The sequence below is a fragment of the Labrus bergylta genome, chromosome 10 (assembly GCF_963930695.1).
Source record: "Labrus bergylta chromosome 10, fLabBer1.1, whole genome shotgun sequence".
Lineage (NCBI taxonomy): Eukaryota > Metazoa > Chordata > Actinopteri > Labriformes > Labridae > Labrus > Labrus bergylta.
The window spans coordinates 30,615,546-30,633,045 of record NC_089204.1 but is presented as its reverse complement, the minus strand read 5'-3'; the positions used below and the strand labels follow the sequence as shown (position 1 = coordinate 30,633,045).

Sequence of the window (17,500 nt, the reverse complement as noted above, 5' to 3'; positions counted from 1 at the left end):
AGAGAGACTCCGTCAGACGGGGATTCAAACCAGGAACCTCCTCACAGAGAGACTCCTGAAGGACGGGGATTCAAACCAGGAACCTCCTCACAGAGAGACTGCTGAAGGACGGGGATTCAAACCAGGAACCTCCTCACAGAGAGACTGCTGAAGGACGGGGATTCAAACCAGGAACCTCCACACAGAGAGACTGCTGAAGGACGGGGATTCAAACCAGGAACCTCCTCACAGAGAGACTCCTGAAGGACGGGGATTCAAACCAGGAACCTCCTCACAGAGAGACTGCCGTCAGACGGGGATTCAAACCAGGAACCTCCTCACAGAGAGACTCCTGAAGGACGGGGATTCAAACCAGGAACCTCCTCACAGAGAGACTGCCGTCAGACGGGGCTATCTTACACGGAGGTGTACAAAGAACTTCACCACCCGCTCAGTAAACTTGTAATTCTCCAGTTTTTTTTTTAGGTTTTATGGACGATGTCACATTCCTTGTACATGTAGGAGTTTAACAGGATTCATTAGGGTTCGGGTTTTGTGTCCCTCGTTTCTCCGTCTACCAGCGTGCTCTTCAGCAGGAAGGTGTCTTTTTTTACTCAAAGATAAAAAGATGTAAATACTGGACGGATCATTGTGGTCACATGTCTTCAGAGAGACGTGACCAGAACACCTCGGCATCATCCGCCATGTCTCCCTCCGGCTGAGAAGCAATCTTCTAAAAAAACAACCGTGTGCCTTAAAAACAGCAAAACAATAACGCAGAGAATGCATTTCCCTCAAACTAAAATAATCACAGTCCTGCTGGGGGTCTCAGTGTCTCACACTGTCGTCTGATTACAGAGCACTTCAAACACAAACACAGTTCTGTGTGTTTGACTGCAGAATTTAGCAAACCATAAAAGAACATGTGGCAGCGGATGCTTTCTGACGCACCAACCGAAGCGGAGGAACAGCTCCTCTCCTCAGAGCGCTGACCCCCGCCGCCTGATGCGTTGTCGTCAGAGTGGAGGGAAAAACAGATGCAGGACTGTAATTTAGCGAACAGCGTCTCACAGCAGATTTAGATTTAATTCCATCCTTGCATGTGAGAATGTGCCTGCCTCGTAAACTGTGCGATAATTGCAGCCTTTTCTCTTTCACACTTTTACTTGTTGGCATTTACTGAAGCTGGCGGCGGGCGGCGGGCGGCGGGCAGCGGGCGGCGGGGGGGGTCACTCACCCACGTTGGAGAGACCTCCCTTCTGCACGATCTTATCCACGGCAGACTTGACCTCTCTGGAGTTCGAGTAAGACTTCAGACTGATCTCGGTCACCGGGTCGTCCCTGCAGAGGAAGAACATTATTAAATCATCTTTTCTATCAACGACATGGCGTCCAGCAGCACGGACGGCGAGCTCACCCGTATTGGATGATTCCCATCATGGGTCCGGCCACGCCCACATTGATGGTCTGAGCGACCTCGGCCAGGAAGTCCTTCTGGATCTTGAAGCGTCTCTTCCCGATGCTCCAGCTCCCGTCCATCAGGAAGGCCAGGTCCACCTTACAGTCTGCAGGAAAACGACGACAAACGACAAGGTCACAGCAGACTCAGAGACGACTTGACCTCTGACCCTTAAAGGCCGAGACGAGACTGAGTAGAAATGCTTTTGAGACCAGACCTTCAAAACGGCCGGTCTCGAGAACGGTCTGAGACTAGTTTGTGGGACTTACTCAGGTCTCCCTGTGACATGGGCTCGGGTGCTCTGGGTGCAGGTTCTTGTTCTCTGATGCTGAAGCCTGAAAAGCAAGAAAACATTAAAGAACCAATCAGTGAGCTGTGTAGAGAGGTAAATGATAAAGGTATCTTACTATCTGATCATTAAGGAAACATGCTATGTGGAAGTGCTGGCTTCTCTGACAACAATGCAGCAGCCAGTATGTCCTGTGTGTGTGGTCTACTGTTTTATTCTTGAGTTCTCTGTGTGTCTTCAGAGTTTCCTGTTTCATTTTACTGAAGTTCTCCTCTGCAATGTTTCTTGTCTCACTTCCTCCCTTTGTCTGGTTTCCCGCCATGTTGATTGTCCTTATTGTCTTCACCTGCGTCTGATAACCTCAGGTGTGTGTTTAGTCTCAGTGTATCTTCCCTCTCGTTGTCGGTTCATGGACTTTCTGAAGTAAGTTTTTGTTTTAATGGATCTTTTGTTTTTAGTTCTGCCCTCAGGTCCAGTTCCTCATCATTTAAATCTTAAGACAAACGTCTTCATGTCCAACTTAAAATCCCTCCTGGAATCTTAAAACCCTAAAAACCAAAATGTCTGCCATCATTTATTTATTATATATGAATACTAATATTTGTACTTCTAACTTACAGCCTGATTCTGTTCATTGAAACCTGACGTACTCGACATTTAGTAAATAAAGTTTAATGAAACGAAGGAGAAAGGATGATGGAGGCGCTAACAGGCAGCTAATTCCAACTAATGAGTATGCTAATTGCTAAAAACCTGTAGGAAGACGTTGGGATGCCAAACATGGAGGATGATCATGATGAAGAGCAGGACGCTCCGGCAGCTTCATCAGATAAAAATAAGCTAATTCTGCCATACACTCAGTACAGCTGGCTAACGTTAGCTAGCTAAAGCTGTTTCCATGGTAATGTCAGATAAATCAGCTGAGTGTGTGTCAGTCAGTGTGAGTGTCGGTCAATTTTGTCCACAAATGAAGAGATAAATCCACCGACTCCCTCTGGTGGTGACTTTGATATTAATCTTATTAGTTTGTTGATTTTTTGTGTGCGTTTATTTAGATCCATACTGATCGAATCAGCTGTGCTCTTGTTGTCCATTTACATCGATTTCTCGACCTGAAACGAGAGGGAGGGTCAGCATGGTGAACCTGGCAGAAGGTTTGAGACGTGATATAACAACCCAGCTCATCAGGTATCATCTGACTGTTAGATATCTGTTTATAGAGATTGTTAAAAGCTAACAATCCAGGGCAGCAACTCTCAAAAATCAAAGTCCTTTCTGTGACTGCGTAGGGTTTCCCAATCCTCCAGGTCCGAAAATCTAAGCTTGATCCAAACACAACTGGACTTGATTGACTCGCTCCGTCCACCAGTTAGAGTAGAACTGAAGGAGTGAAACGTCTTCAAATTCTTTACCCAAGTCCAGTTACCTTTGGATCAATCTTCGACTGGAAGCAACGCAATGAAACGTTTTAGTAAAATCATCGTCAGACAATAGATGCATTTTTATAATTCAATTGTACGTCTGGGATAGTTTAAGTATTACTTGTGGTGTTTTCTCTTCTGCACGTTCTGTAAAAAGCCACGCCCCTTTATTGTTCATTCTCAGGCGCCGCCGCTGCTGCGTGCTAACTCACTCACCTGATCCATAAAAGTTAGCTTCTGGCTGCTGCGTGCTAACTCACTCACCTGATTCATAAAGGTTAGCTTCTGGCTGCTGCGTGCTAACTCACTCACCTGATCCATAAAGGTTAGCTTCTGGCTGCTGCGTGCTAACTCACTCACCTGATTCATAAAGGTTAGCTTCTGGCTGCTGCGTGCTAACTCACTCACCTGATTCATAAAGGTTAGCTTCTGGCTGCTGCGTGCTAACTCACTCACCTGATTCATAAAGGTTAGCTTCTGGCTGCTGCGTGCTAACTCACTCACCTGATTCATAAAGGTTAGCTTCTGGCTTCCAGGCGTCCACTGGCTCCACTGTGTAGATAAAACACAAGCTACATGCTAGCTCTCCTTTCACACAAAGCAGCAGACATCATCAGCTGTTATTTTTTGTGTTTCAGCTCACCTCGGGTGTGGGTGGCGTCCAGCGGGACTTTACGGTTCCCTTCTGAGTCAGAGGAGCGAGGCGCTAAAAGTGAAGAGAGGAAGAGAAACCATGTGTGACGGATATAAACACAGCGTGGTATTACAGTCACTCCGCTCGGCTGCTCTGGTTTCATTCGGTCGGGTGGATTGTGGTGTTTTTCTCCAAACCTTGGCTGCATGTTATGACTTGGACGTTCGTCTGCGTCCTCAGACAGATGTTAGCGCAGTCTGTAATCTGAAGGGAGCGTGTTGTGTCTTTGGCCAGATTGGAAGTGGTTTGTTTATTTTAGACTGAAGCTTTTTGGCGTTCTGGGTTAGAGTTGGATAAAAAGATGGATACCACTGTCAAGCCTGTGAGTTAAAGTCGACCTTTTCTGCGGATCCACGTTTTAAAACTCTCATCTAGTGTTACAGCTGGATGCTCAAAGTAAACGTGGTCAAAGTTTCAGATCAGGAGGTAATCGTTTGTTGGAGTAATCCCATGATGAGTCTGCAGAGGGCGCTAAACAGCTTGTTCTGTAAATCACGCCATAGTTCCCCGATATGAAACCGAGAATTTCACCAGACGGCTTCAAGCCTCTGAAACCTCTTACAGAGACTCTCTTCTCCCAGACCTGGAGAGCAGCCCTCCCCTGGCAGCCCTGCTGCGTTCTGCCCCCCTCAGAAGGCTTCCAGAGAGCTGGCCAATCAGAGGAACGTGGGCACGTGGGGGTTTTATTTAAAGAGACGGATAGAGATCGACATCAGAGAGAGAGAGTAGAGAATGACTGGGGGGAGGAGGGGGGGTGGATCGGTCCAAAGTTCTGGAGCTATAGAAGGAAACGCTTGCTCTCCTTCTGGTCTTCAGACGAGTTTTTGGACTTGAATCCTAAAACGAGCATGGAGCCAGAGGAGGGAGGTCAGGATGTGCTCTCACTCTCGTTTTGTTTAGTGTGTCCGTTACTTTGTGTTTTGCAGGGAGCTATGTTTCAGCACTTTTTCCATTATTTGTGCTAAGATAATCTAGGCTAGGCTAACTGGCTTCTCATCATCAGACTCACATGAGTGGTATCAATCTTCTTAATGAAGTCCTGATGATACGAACAAGCGTCGAGCACAGACGTTTATTTCACAACTTGTTGAACGTTCCACTAACGACTGTCATGTGTCCTCGTTGTCAGCTAGCTCGTAAACATACATCTTTATTATCGTTTTTCACACTCATTTAAATACAAGACTTCATGGAAAAAGGAAAGACATTCAGAGTCATCGTGTGTCAGAGGACAAAGAGGGAACATTGTCATGAGTTTAAACCTGTGGAGGTTTACAGAATCCCAAAATAACAAAACCTGCACCCCCAAGACTCGTTAAGATCCCAAAGAAAAGAAATGAAAAAGACTTACGGTGCGGTCCAAAGTTATAAAACCAGCGCTCATATTCTGACATATCAGGCCTGTGATCCCGAGCTAGAGGAGGAGGTCGTGAAACCCGTTAGTATTCCCACAATGAACTCAAGAGGAAACCACATTTCCATGGTTGTGATTGGTCACGCAGTCTGAACTCGTGACCAATCCCAGACCATTAGAAAAAAACAAACGTGCACTAACAGTAATCCTTCCCTCCGCTCGTCTCCACACTTCAGACGAGTCGCTCATATGGCGGGCAGACGGCGTGTAAACACACGGCCCTCAGAGACACACTGCATGTTCTTACATATGGAGACAATTCAACACATACGTGCTCAGCAGATACCGCACTGCCTCGCTGATTCAAGCATGCTGTGTTCAAGCATGCAACAGGAAACACAAAGTGTAGTAACCTGCCTCTGTCAGAGGGGGCAGTACACACCATGCTGTCATGTTGAGCGGCCTTACCTGTCATCTCAGGCGTGTCTGTCTCGCTCCACGTGTATCCAGAGTCTGGAGCTCCATAACTACCATCTGAATGCACAGTAGAGAATGGGTGGAGGGTTATTAGGGTCAGGGTAACCCTCTGCTAGACTTCGGGACGAATCACACAGAGACACAACGGCAGAAAAAATCTGCCTGTGAGCGGGCTGCGTGTGCATATGGGCGACCAACATAGAGCTCTAGCCTTTGCAGAGCTCCTAGACGAGGACGGGGGGAAAAGCCTACTTGATTTGATTTGACATTGATGAGCGCTGCGACTCGACTTCTTGGGTTGAAAAACATTTTGCGCTCCCAAAGAACGCTAAAAAAATGTGCAGAAGCAGAGAAGAGCACATGGCAAGCAGTACGATAGACGGGGAAAAAAAAAGTTTTTTGCTGGCGACGCGTCTCTGTGTGATCGGGCCCTTTGAGCTAACCAATGTTAGCTTGCCGCAGTTAGCATTTAGTGCTGTGTAGGATGAACATTCGCAGACACCATTTTGACGTACATCTACGTAGAGAAAAGTTCAACCTTGAAAAATCTTTAAATGTTTAAAATTTGAACCTATTGTGATAGAGTGATTTAAAAAAACATAACGATCAGCAATAATATAACTCGATGTTTTTCAAGTGGAAACTACGACAGAGTATTAGGGCCATGTTAAAAAAGAAAATGTTCCGGAGCAAGATGGTGAACGCTCGATGCAATGCTACGCTCTTAGCGCTCTTAACGCCGTGGAGTTAGCATAGAATTTAGGGGATTTTTAAAACCTACCTGAACAGAAACAAACACTTCATATTACTGTGAATATTGGACCCATACCATTCTTACTGATGTTTAAACAATACATGAAACATATATCTCAGAATATGTTTTATGAATGGTTAAAGAGGGAGGAGTCTATGATGCATGGTTAAAGAGGGAGGAGTCTATGATGCATTCAGTACCTGTTGGTCGTCGAGCACCAGGGAACCAATCAGGACGAGAGACAGAGGGGGGAGCCCACTCCCTTCTGGGAAAAGCTGTGCAGGGGGAGAACTTAGTTCAGGACAGAAGCATGAAGGAGGAGCGTACCTGTGACCTCCTCTCAACCTGCCCGGTTATTAGCGGGTATGCAGCCGTGACACAGACACTAAACATGGAGGACAGACGGCGACTGAGCGACCTCAGGGTGTGTCGGTGACGTTTGGCTTCTTTCTTTTCTACCTGCAGGGTAGAGAGACGGAGGCGGAGCTGCTCTCTGAGAAAATGTGTTTCTGTTTTTGAACTGCAGCTCTCTGAATCATGTTTCCACAAAAGTTTGAAGCTAAAGCATGGCAACGAAAACACCAGGCGGTTTATTCTGACCAAACAAACAGCTGATTAAAGCCATAACAAAACATTTGATGTGTCTAACCGACCAACCAGGGGACAACACACTCCAGTTAACCCCTCCCTGTGGTGGACGCGCAGCTTACACAAACACCGCCCGGCCTCTGAGGTTCCCATCGAGTGGCCGTGAGCGAACAGGGTCTTTGTTGGCGAGGACGGGCTGGGAGAGCCAAGTGAAGCGTGGGAGTATTATTGTAATGTTGGTGTCAAAGCAGGGACAGTGTAGATAGTCGGAGGCAGAGATTAGCTTAATCTGCTCTGCAGCAGACATCACTGTTGTTACTTTGGATGAAGCGAGTGATCGAGGTTAACTCTCTCCATCATCACCACTCCAGTGATCACTGCGGGCAGGAGGTCAGAACAGGATCAGGGTCACTCATCTACCTTCTTACCTCATACAGAAGCTCTTGAATAAGTACACCCCCCCCCCTTAAAATGCTGTCTAATCATAACGTACCATACATGTGTGGTGGTGACTGTGTCTGCAGAGACTCTGTCCTCTCACTGGATTTTACTGTTCTGATTTGTTCTGGTTGACTCGGGAAGTTTCTGGGGGCGGAGCTGGTGTGTTTCCTCCAGCCAATGAGAGCGCAGCAGGTGAGTTTAGGAGTGGATACAATTCAGTGATTGGACGAGATTCAAAGCGGTGAATATGACGGACGTGGACGTAGCAGCAAAGAAGAGAAAATATAATGAGAGTGAGGAGAAACACCAAGTGGATAAAGATCGTTCTGAAACGAGGGTGAACCTTGTGTTGGACGTGGAGTTGATCTACTTCCTGTTGGACAGGAAGGTGATGAACACCGGCCGTTAGCTTGTGCTAGCGTGCGTTAGCTTGCAGTGTAGCTACAAGCAGTAAACGTACACACTATTTCTGCAGACTCCTCCTTTAAGATACGACTTTACAGACTCCTGTATAATGTTCCTGTTATAAATCTGTCTTGGATCCTCCCCCCCCCCCCCGCCGGCTTTAAAGTTGTGAACTATTTAGTATTTGTCTGTTGCTTATTAGCCCCAATAAATCTTTTTCTTTTCTTGCAGCTGTAAAGTGACACGTTTAAGGGAGGTGAAAACGTTTATATGGCTGTGTAGCAAAATGTCTGGAGGCACTGAACTCTCTGAAGGTCCTGAGAGAATCCAGTCACCTTTTCCATTAACCTCTGTGGCCTCCATGTGGACACCTCATAGCTCGGCTGCATCAGAACGTTTCCAGAGAGCCGAGCAGTATCTTCTAACATCTGTTTGAGGCAGACGGGTGGCAGAGCGACTGAAGAGGGTCTCAACTCGTAAATCAAACATCAAAACTCTGAATGGCAGCGAGCTTCCACCCTGCTGGAGAGTCCCTGAGAAAGACGCTGATCCTGACCTTTGACCTCTGACCTCCAGCATAAAGAATTCCCCCGAGGGCATCAACAAAGTATAAGATCATGACCTCGAGGCCGCACCGACCAAAACTCAATCTCTTCAGGAATAAGGTCAGCGAGATGATGCACCAGCTTTAGATTTTATATCATACAATCAGGCACAGTCTGAAGGTCTAATTTTAGGGATCCACTGGTTTGCATTCCACAGAAACAAAAACAGAAGCACATTTCCCTCCGAGCCAAACCTCGCCTGGTTTGAACGGCGAGAGCTTTCTATTCCTGACAGGCCGGAGAGTCGACCCAGATCCTGCAGAGCTGCACATCTTATTTCATACTACTCTCTGAATCTTCTTCTCATCGCCTCGTCAAACCGTCGTTTGGAAACAAGAGGAATGCAGATGTTACATCATTGCTCATCTTTAAAGTCTTTATCTGTGATGTTTCACTCTTAAATATAAATCAAGTATCTCCTCTGAAAATAACTCTGTGAGTCATGACTGTCTACAATGGGTGTAACACCCGAGTCCCACTGTCTGTGATGTTTTCAGAGTTTTCAGAGTCCTATCTTCACTTTGTTTACATCGCCAGGACGGCCGGCTGACTCCTCCCCTCGTGTATAAAAGTTGTTTAATTGAGGGACTAGAGAAAAGAAGAATAACATACTGTACTCACTGCTTAACTGTGTTTCTAGATCACGCTCATTTCAGGTCAATTTACATGCAGTGTGAAGATACCAGCAGAATAAAGATCGCTAGCATTAGCATGCTAACACAACAATGCAGCGCGAGTTGTTTTGGTTTCATGCTGGTGCTCAAGGGCGACATCTGCTGGATCAAAACATCACATATAAAGCCTTTAAAGCACATCGAAGCGCTCGCTGCTGATCCTCTTTACAGTGAAAGTGTCTCCGCCTGGCGTTCCTGGAGGAGAGTCCACTCATTGAACCAGAGAATCCCACAGAGGGTCGACATTAGTGTGTGTGTGTGTGTGTGTCTGTGTGTGTGTGTGTGTGTGTGTGTGTGTGTGTGTGTGTGTGTGTGTGTGTGTGTGTGTGTGTGTGTGTGTGTGTGTGTGTGTGTGTGTGTGTGTGTGTGTGTGTGTGAGAGAACCCCCGGCTAAAGGTCTGGAGATACTTACCCGGGTTGGCCTGGCTCATGGTTGAAGTCCTCTCGGGCGGGGCCGGCTGAACTCTGTTAAAAGCTGTTTGAATGAGAAACAGAATCAGAGAGGAAGAAGAAGCAGGAAGAAAACGCTTCAGCATCATCAAACGCAGCCCAGCTGTTAGCGGTGAGGGGAGTGGAAGGCTTTTCTCTCCGAAGCATGATATCAAAAACAAACGCCTTTCTGCAGCCGGCCGTGTTTACAGGTGCTTCTTTTCATCTCACAGAAATGAAAACATGAAGAAGAGGATGTGCTCGATGACAGAGAACAGGAATGTTAGCGGCTCCATGGAGTGGATTAGCGGTGACCCCAGGGTGACGATCACAGGGGCTTAGGGGTGTGGACACGAGGGTCCGACTTACGTCTCCCAGATTCTTGTTTCAACACAGACATCTGTCCCCCCCCCCCCCATCAGCCCCATCATGTCTACCTGTGTTTGTGTGTGTGTGTGTGTGTGTGTGTGACGAGGCTGACCTGGGCCCACTGGAGAGCTCGGCTGCCTCCTGATAGCCGAGCCGGCCTCTGGTCTGCGCAGACCTGCGGCCGAGGTTGAAGAACAAACAGATTATGAGACGACATGAAGAGAAGTTTGTTATTATCAGATGACCTTCAAATGTTTCACAGGAACAAGTTTTTATATGTTGTGACGGAGAAAGGAGAACGACTGGCAGTACGACTGGTCTTCAACCTTCCTAAAAGAGCACATGTCACTCCGCTGTTCATCTCCCTCCACCCGCTCCCAGTTACTGCTCACATCAAATTTAAAACTCTGCTGCTCATTTACAAAACAGACACAGAAACGTCTCCTCCTTACTTTAACTCTCTGATCCAGGTCTACACTCCCTCCCCTCCACCACGCTCTGCCAATGAAAGGCGTCTGATCCAACCTTCACAACAGGGTCCTAAGTCTCTGACTAGACTCTTCTCCTCTGTCGCCCCCCGGTGGTGGAATGAAATTCCAAACTCCATGTGATCTGCAGAGTCCCTCTGCACCTTTAAGAAAAAGCTAAAGACCCAGCTCTTTCATGAATACCTACTAACTTAATGATGATGGTCTCCATATTATTGATGATGATGATGGTAATGATGATGGTTTTTGTTTGATAACGACGACTTATAAGATGGTTTCTATACTGATTAGAGCTCTCAAGAACTGCCCTCAATGTTGTGCTTTGCCTCTGGTCACTTCCTGTCAGCACCTGTGTGTCCAATCAGACTCAAAGCTGATCGTTTGCTCTTACTCACATTGTTCCCTTTTTTCTAGATCCTTGCTTGTGTTGTTCTTACTCTCTGATGTACGTCTCTTTGGATAAAAGAGTCTGCTAAGAGAATTGTAGAATTGTAGAACAAAATGCAGCTGGTAGACGTCTGAGTCTGTTCAGTATTAATGAACATGACACCTAAAGAGTAAAACCTCAAATCACATCTTCGACCACTAGGCGACTGGCGCCCCTTAAAGTGACCGATTGTAAATGAAGAGTTTTCAGTATGCTCGCCCTCCCACTTTGTCTGGACACGGAGGGAGGAGGAAGTGGTCACATGACACGATCCGCTGGAGACAAAACTACGGAGAATATCTTATTTTAACGCCCTTAAAAGTGGGATGATTTTCAACTCGAAGCACTCAGAAATCTATACTAAAAAAAGGTGGAGAGCTCTGACAGGACTGACTGCTGCAAACGCTCTCTTCTCATTGGGAACTTTTATTTTCTAAGGAGAGAAGTGGGCGGGTTCTCAGAAAGAAAACTCCAGATGGACCCACACCCTCAGAAAGCATGTTAACATGCTAATGTTAGCATTGAGCTGAATCCACCATCAGGCTGAAAACACTGAAGTATCACAGGTGAAGGGAGATGACACATCAGAACATCCAAAGTTATAATTCTATATTCGAATGTTATTTCATTTCAAAGACAGCAGACAGAGTGTCGGCGTCTCCAGAACATAGCACCCCCTGCTGGAAGACGAGTGAAAGTGTTTAAAGCAGTGTTAGCACACGACATGCAGAGTTAACGCTTATCAGAACAAAAGAAAGAAAGATGTTAAAAGATGAAGGTCGAATGAGGAAGCGTGAAGGTTTACCTGCACTGGCACGTTGTGGGAATCTATTGGGATAGGCACTTCCTCTGAAGACTTTGAAGAGACGCCAGCGTTAAGTCAGAGCAGACGAGTTATATGTGACGTTTTAGGACTTTCAGGAAAGTGAAGAAGATGGACATACCTTGGCTGTGAGTCTTTGCCTGGCTGCTCTGTGACTGTCCTGTACCGGTGTTGAGAATAACAAAGCGTGGGCACATTTCAACAAACACAAGTGAACCCCTATCTACTGATCTTCATTTCTGCACATCTTATCGACCTGATTTCAAACATGTATGTCATTCATTAAGCCCATAGATGTCTGAGTGCCAAACAAGTGGTTCCATTATAGAGAACAAACCATATGACGTATTTTTGTAGGCCAACCCTGAAGTAGCATCACCATGGGGTCTAACAAGCCTCTGGGATGTTTTCATTGGATTTTGGATCATTGCAGAAAATAATCTCTGTGGTAAACACACGTTTCTGAAGCGTAGGCGTTTTGTTCAGCAGGATAATCTTCACAGATGAACGCCATTTTTATGATGTTTGAAGCGTTAATGCGGCCGACAGAAGTAAAAAGCTAACGTTATGCTAAAGCTAACGACACTACGGTGGGATGATTGTGACATCACTAGCGTTATGCTTCAGACGATCTCCGATAAACTAATCCACGTAGCTTAATAAATAGTTTACTAACATAATATTCACCTTAACCTAAAGATTAAACCTACAGGAGACATCTCCGACTAGTGAGAGAGTTCCCGCCCTCTGTGTCCGGCGTGATGACCTTTAATGTCCCCGACAACCACTGTAGTCACATTTAGCCGCTTGTTAGCAACCGCCTTTTTAAAGACGAGTAAAAACTTCAAACTTCACAAGTGGAGGTATTACCTAACGTAGTTTATGTGCTCTAACAAAACACCAACATCTCTTCAGCTTGTGTTAACCACAGACCTTATTTCAGGAGTCTAACCACAAACACATTCAAAATCCCCGTTGACTTTAGACCCCATGGCGCTCAAATGCTAACTTACTTCCTGGTTTTAGGACTCATTCCTGTAGCGCTCTATACTTTTAAATCTTTGAATTTGTCCACTGAGCAACCATCAGGTAACTCTGAAGGATGTTTATCCTGCTGTGCCGTTGATAGGAAGACAAACATGTGTAGTAACCAGTGACGCCTTTGCAGCACATGATTCACATTATTTATTTTTCTGGGGGGCTTTTAGACTTTTTCTAATTTGATAGGACAATGGATAGATTAGGAAATCGGGAATGATATGCTGAAAAGGAGCCACAGGTCGGACTTGAACCCAGTCTGCCTGCTTGGAGAACTATAGCCTCCTTACATGGGGCGCGACCCAGCTGCTATCTGCGCCACAATGCTAATGACTTCTGCAGGAAAGTTGTAAACTTTACACCCCATGCAGCCTTTATCTGAGTGTTTCTCCTTCTTGTATCCAGTCTGGATGAATTCTTTAAATCTAAAATATCATTAAACTGCATGCTGGTTTAACTTCATCTCACACCGCCCCCCCATCATCACGTACATCCCAACATGAAGCAGGCGGTAACCTGACATGCCACCAAACAGACAGACACCAGCCTAACCCCTGTTCGCTTCGCTTCACTTACTTGAGCTGGCGGCGGCCACAGAGGCGAGGTACGGGTGGCTGCTGCCTGGACAGAAGAAAGACAAATGTGGTGCCGATATGTCGAGGGGAGAGATAACGTTACAGAAAATGAGAGACAGAAACGCTCTGAGGGTTTCCTGGCGTACGGCCGATCTCGTTTACACACATACCTGAAGATACAGCGAGCTCCGTGTGTCTGCATTCATGTCCCCGAGCGAGCAGGGAGGATGACTCGACATGATTACCATCTCATTATGTTTTCAATTAATAAGAGTGATGAACGGTCTGGTGATCACGTGGTCAGTCAGTCGTCAGGGGACTCTGGGCTCTTTTGTTTGACTCTGCTCTCAGAGTGTCTCAGATCCTGAACTCTTTAAAGACTTTGAGATTTATTTTAAATGTAACTAAACAAACGAGCAGCGAGTCCAAACAGCACGAGACGCGAGCGAGCGTCAGGGACCAAATCAGCTTGATTCTCTCGTTTCCTATTGGAGTGTCCTAACTGCCCGTGAGAACTATCCGGGGATATATCTCTGGTTAAAGACTGTTGCCATAAAGCTCTACTATCCCGATGTAAGCGACCTGGACGTTATCCTGCAAGGACCGAAGACTAATGTGAGCCACAAGCGTTGACTATCGTGGTAAACTGAAGTGTGGTGCTTTTATTTTGAAGGTGGACAAACTGAAGTGTGGTGGTTTTATTTTGAAGGTGAACAAACTGAAGTGTGGTGCTTTTATTTTGAAGGTGGACAAACTGAAGTGAGGTCAGTAAAAGTTTTTCTCCGACACAGGTCAAAGGTCAACATTTAAAACATGATGTGGATATTATTAATGCAGCACTATCTCCACTTCGTACCACAAGCTAAGAAGCTAAGAAGCTAACGAGCTCTGCTAAGCCTTTTAGAGCCCCCTCCATTCACGTTCCTCGTCTACGCGTGGGGTTAGGACACTCCCACAGGAAACAACAGAATCAAACTGATTTGGTCGCTGACGTTCCAGACTGGCTGTTAAATAAACAATGCTCAATTTTGACTGTTTTCTGAGTGTTTAGTCACCTAGCTTAAGTTAATTTTCATGTAATCAACGAGGAAATGAGTCGCCTTAAACATAATGTTCCTAGCTCGCCGTAAGACAGAAGCTGCAGCTCTCTTCTTGTTCCCAGCTGACGTGTCTCTGAAAGTCCGTCAGTCAGTGATCTGAAGCTGAACCAACATGACCCCAGACCTGCAGTCCTCCGTCTTCATCACTCAGTTTAACTACAAGCTGCTAAAGTTGTTAGTTTCTACATCGGCTCGGCCACGCTGGATCTCCTGAGTGGGTCGGTGTAACCTACATGGAGTGGGTCGGTGTAACCTACATGGAGTGGGTCGGTGTAACCTACATGGAGTGGGTCGGTGTAACCTACATGGAGTGGGTCGGTGTAACCTACATGGAGTGGGTCGGTGTAACCGACACGGAGTGGGTCGGTGTAACCAACATGGATCCACTTTGTCTCTACATGTATGTATGCAACACGATGTTTATTTAAATCACCTGCATCTCTGACTTTATGCACCGCAGCCCGAGCCTTGGTGGTGGGCGGGGTCGGGGGTACAGTGGTGGTCGGAGCCGGCGTGGTGGTTGTAGTCGTGGTGGGTTCAGGTGTTGTAGTCGTGGTAGGTTCAGGTGCTGTCGTCGTGGGCAGCGCCGTGGTTTTGGCCTCCTTCTGACCTGCAAAGAGACGACAGGTGAAGACGAACGAGTGCATGACGGATGAACGCGGAGGAAGAGCGTCTACAGGAACCGCCATGTACTTATGCATTCTTAACATTCTTCAGCAGACTGCAGCGCTCTGACTCCTCGTTCAACCTGAGCGCCGCTCAACACGCCCGGAGTGAAGCGTGGGGAAGCCTCCATGGCGACCTTTTGTCCCCAGAGAAGCAGCGACCCTTCTTCCTCCTGTTTTGATCTCTTCAGTAACTCTCTCACTCAAATATTCAGAAAACACAACTTTGTCTTTGATGCAGAAACACACTGAGAGCAAAACTCAACATGTCAGCCGCTCGTCTGGGTGACTCACTAACATCCTCAAGATCTCATTTTTTTAAACGCCGCTCTGCTTCATTTGTCCTCTCGCTTGTCCTCTCTGTCTGTAGCTGAAGCAGGGTGTGGTTAAAGCCCGGCTCACTCTGCAGGATCATCGGGCCGATTTGAGCTCTGATTCTTCCCGACAATCTCAGGGTCTCTCCTGACTCGAGGCTGCTCGTCATGAAAGGGTCCGGCAGAAGTTGTGTGTGACTACAATATAATCACGAGAGACAAGGGAGGACTGTAGTCATGGCGACCAGCGGCAGGACGCAACCTGGCATTTTTTTTTTTTTTCTGTACAGATCATCAGTGCAGCACTTTTCTGAAACTTGTCTCCATATATCTACGAGTGTATCAACTTTTCTATATCCTACAACAACTTCCACTTTCTTCTCTTTAACCAACCGTCGTCCTTTGTTTTTTTTAAATGAAACTTTATTAACAATTGTCAACACTCTGTCCTGATTTCACTCGTACAGTGTGAGCTCTCCGGCCGTGTCCGACAATCGGGTCGTACAGTGTGAGCTGACATGCCACCCCGACTTTTATACAATCGGGGGACAAGCCAGACTTAAGACGACCTCTGGAGGAAATGTTGTGACCGGGACATGAACTGGTGACCTTACAGTACCTCACTGATCGTCTCTGGTTTGGTAAATGTGTCACCAGCCTCTCTCTCCCTCTCACTCTATATGACATGAGAGAGACTCTGGTCTCACCTGTTTTGACGTATGTGGGTCTGGAGGGGACGTAGTCCAGAGTGGACGGGTAGATCACTCCTTTCTTCGGCTTCCCCACTGAAACACAACAGAGCTGTGGGTTTGATCTTTCTGCAGAATCCTGTTTGACATTTTTTGAATTCCTCATGGTTGATACCTGAGACAACAAACGACTCCCTCCACTTGGGCAGAGACAGCGAGCGCACGCCGTACGAGTTGCTGCCTTTGTAGATGTTCTGTCCGGCCATCTTCCTCACGATCACCTTTCCTCCGGCGTTCGTGACGACCCCGCTGTGGAGCAAATAGAAAAGTTGAATATGACTTCAGAGGCGTGATGTGACTTTTATTTGGCGTCCATCACTCGGTGGTTGGGGGGGGGTGACCTGTGGATGGCGGCGTTGCAGATGCTGGAGATGGAGGCGTACACAGTGGTTCCATACACCTGCTGCTTGGTCTCCTTACAGTGGGCGGGGCACTTCACTATGAATTCTGGGAGATTGATCTTTCCCGCTCTGACATCACACTCTATGGCAGGAATGACTGTGGAGCGAGAAACAAAAAGAAAATGAAGGATCAGGAAGAAGAGTCAAGACTGTTTTTTAGACTTTAAGTTTTAAACTTTGTTTTCTAAAAGTGCTTTTGGAGATGAAACAGTTCTTTCAGATTCTTTCATGATCAGAGTTACAGAATTCAACCTTTCAAATTTCCGCCAAATTAGACCTTCCCTTACTTTACAGTCAGCAAAAGCTTACATGCATGTAATGATATTTTCTCACATAACATATTGTTATACAACTTGGTCAAATGCATCAGACAGGAAACCTCATCGTTATCACTATTGCAGCATTATTAGTAAGCATAACATTTTGAACTTGGACAGTTTCCAAACTTTCATGGATGTTTGTCTTGTTTTTAAAGTCTTAAATGGGATTGCTCGTTAAATGATTTTATCCAGAAAAAGCAAAACAACAAGGTTAAATACAAGAAGTAGAAGCCCTGCAAAGGTTAAGAGCTGGTCCACCATGCCACGGCCGGGACGGACTCCACAATGTTCCTCCTGAATCCGAGGTATTTGATACACTTCCTCTTTTATTTGCATGCTGTATTTGTTGTTTGTAAATTTGCTTTTGGATCTACAGCCTGTTTCCTCCAATGGGAATCTTCTGTATCTGCAGCATGTTTGCTGATATCAGCCATCATTGTTGGCCTGCCAATATCCCCAAAATCTGTACTTCAGCTAATTTGATTTAAGTGCATCAGATTGACCCACTGAGTTTCTCTCTTACTATGAATAATGAGTACTGGTGCCCAGTCTGTAAATCTTCAGAGACTTCTTGTAAATGACAGAGTCAGATTTTAAAAGTGAATTAAACGCGTCTGCAGAGGGAGAGAGATCATCACAGTGACATCATAACAGAAGGACGG

General features: G+C 46.3%; 1 protein-coding gene across 1 annotated transcript in view; it reads right to left on the bottom strand.

Annotated features, from left to right (window-relative positions):
* vit (vitrin) overlaps positions 1 to 17,500 on the bottom strand; it is a 20,657-nt gene that overhangs the window by 1,299 nt on the left and 1,858 nt on the right. The window contains exons 2-13 of the mRNA XM_065959795.1: positions 16,459 to 16,615; positions 16,233 to 16,366; positions 16,076 to 16,153; positions 14,823 to 14,999; positions 13,291 to 13,335; positions 10,051 to 10,113; positions 9,553 to 9,615; positions 5,665 to 5,730; positions 3,792 to 3,854; positions 1,708 to 1,773; positions 1,397 to 1,544; positions 1,221 to 1,320 (exon numbers count right to left, since the gene is read on the bottom strand). Coding sequence (XP_065815867.1) covers positions 1,221 to 1,320; positions 1,397 to 1,544; positions 1,708 to 1,773; positions 3,792 to 3,854; positions 5,665 to 5,730; positions 9,553 to 9,615; positions 10,051 to 10,113; positions 13,291 to 13,335; positions 14,823 to 14,999; positions 16,076 to 16,153; positions 16,233 to 16,366; positions 16,459 to 16,615 — 1,160 coding nt within the window. The remainder of the gene's footprint in view (positions 1 to 1,220; positions 1,321 to 1,396; positions 1,545 to 1,707; positions 1,774 to 3,791; positions 3,855 to 5,664; positions 5,731 to 9,552; positions 9,616 to 10,050; positions 10,114 to 13,290; positions 13,336 to 14,822; positions 15,000 to 16,075; positions 16,154 to 16,232; positions 16,367 to 16,458; positions 16,616 to 17,500) is intronic.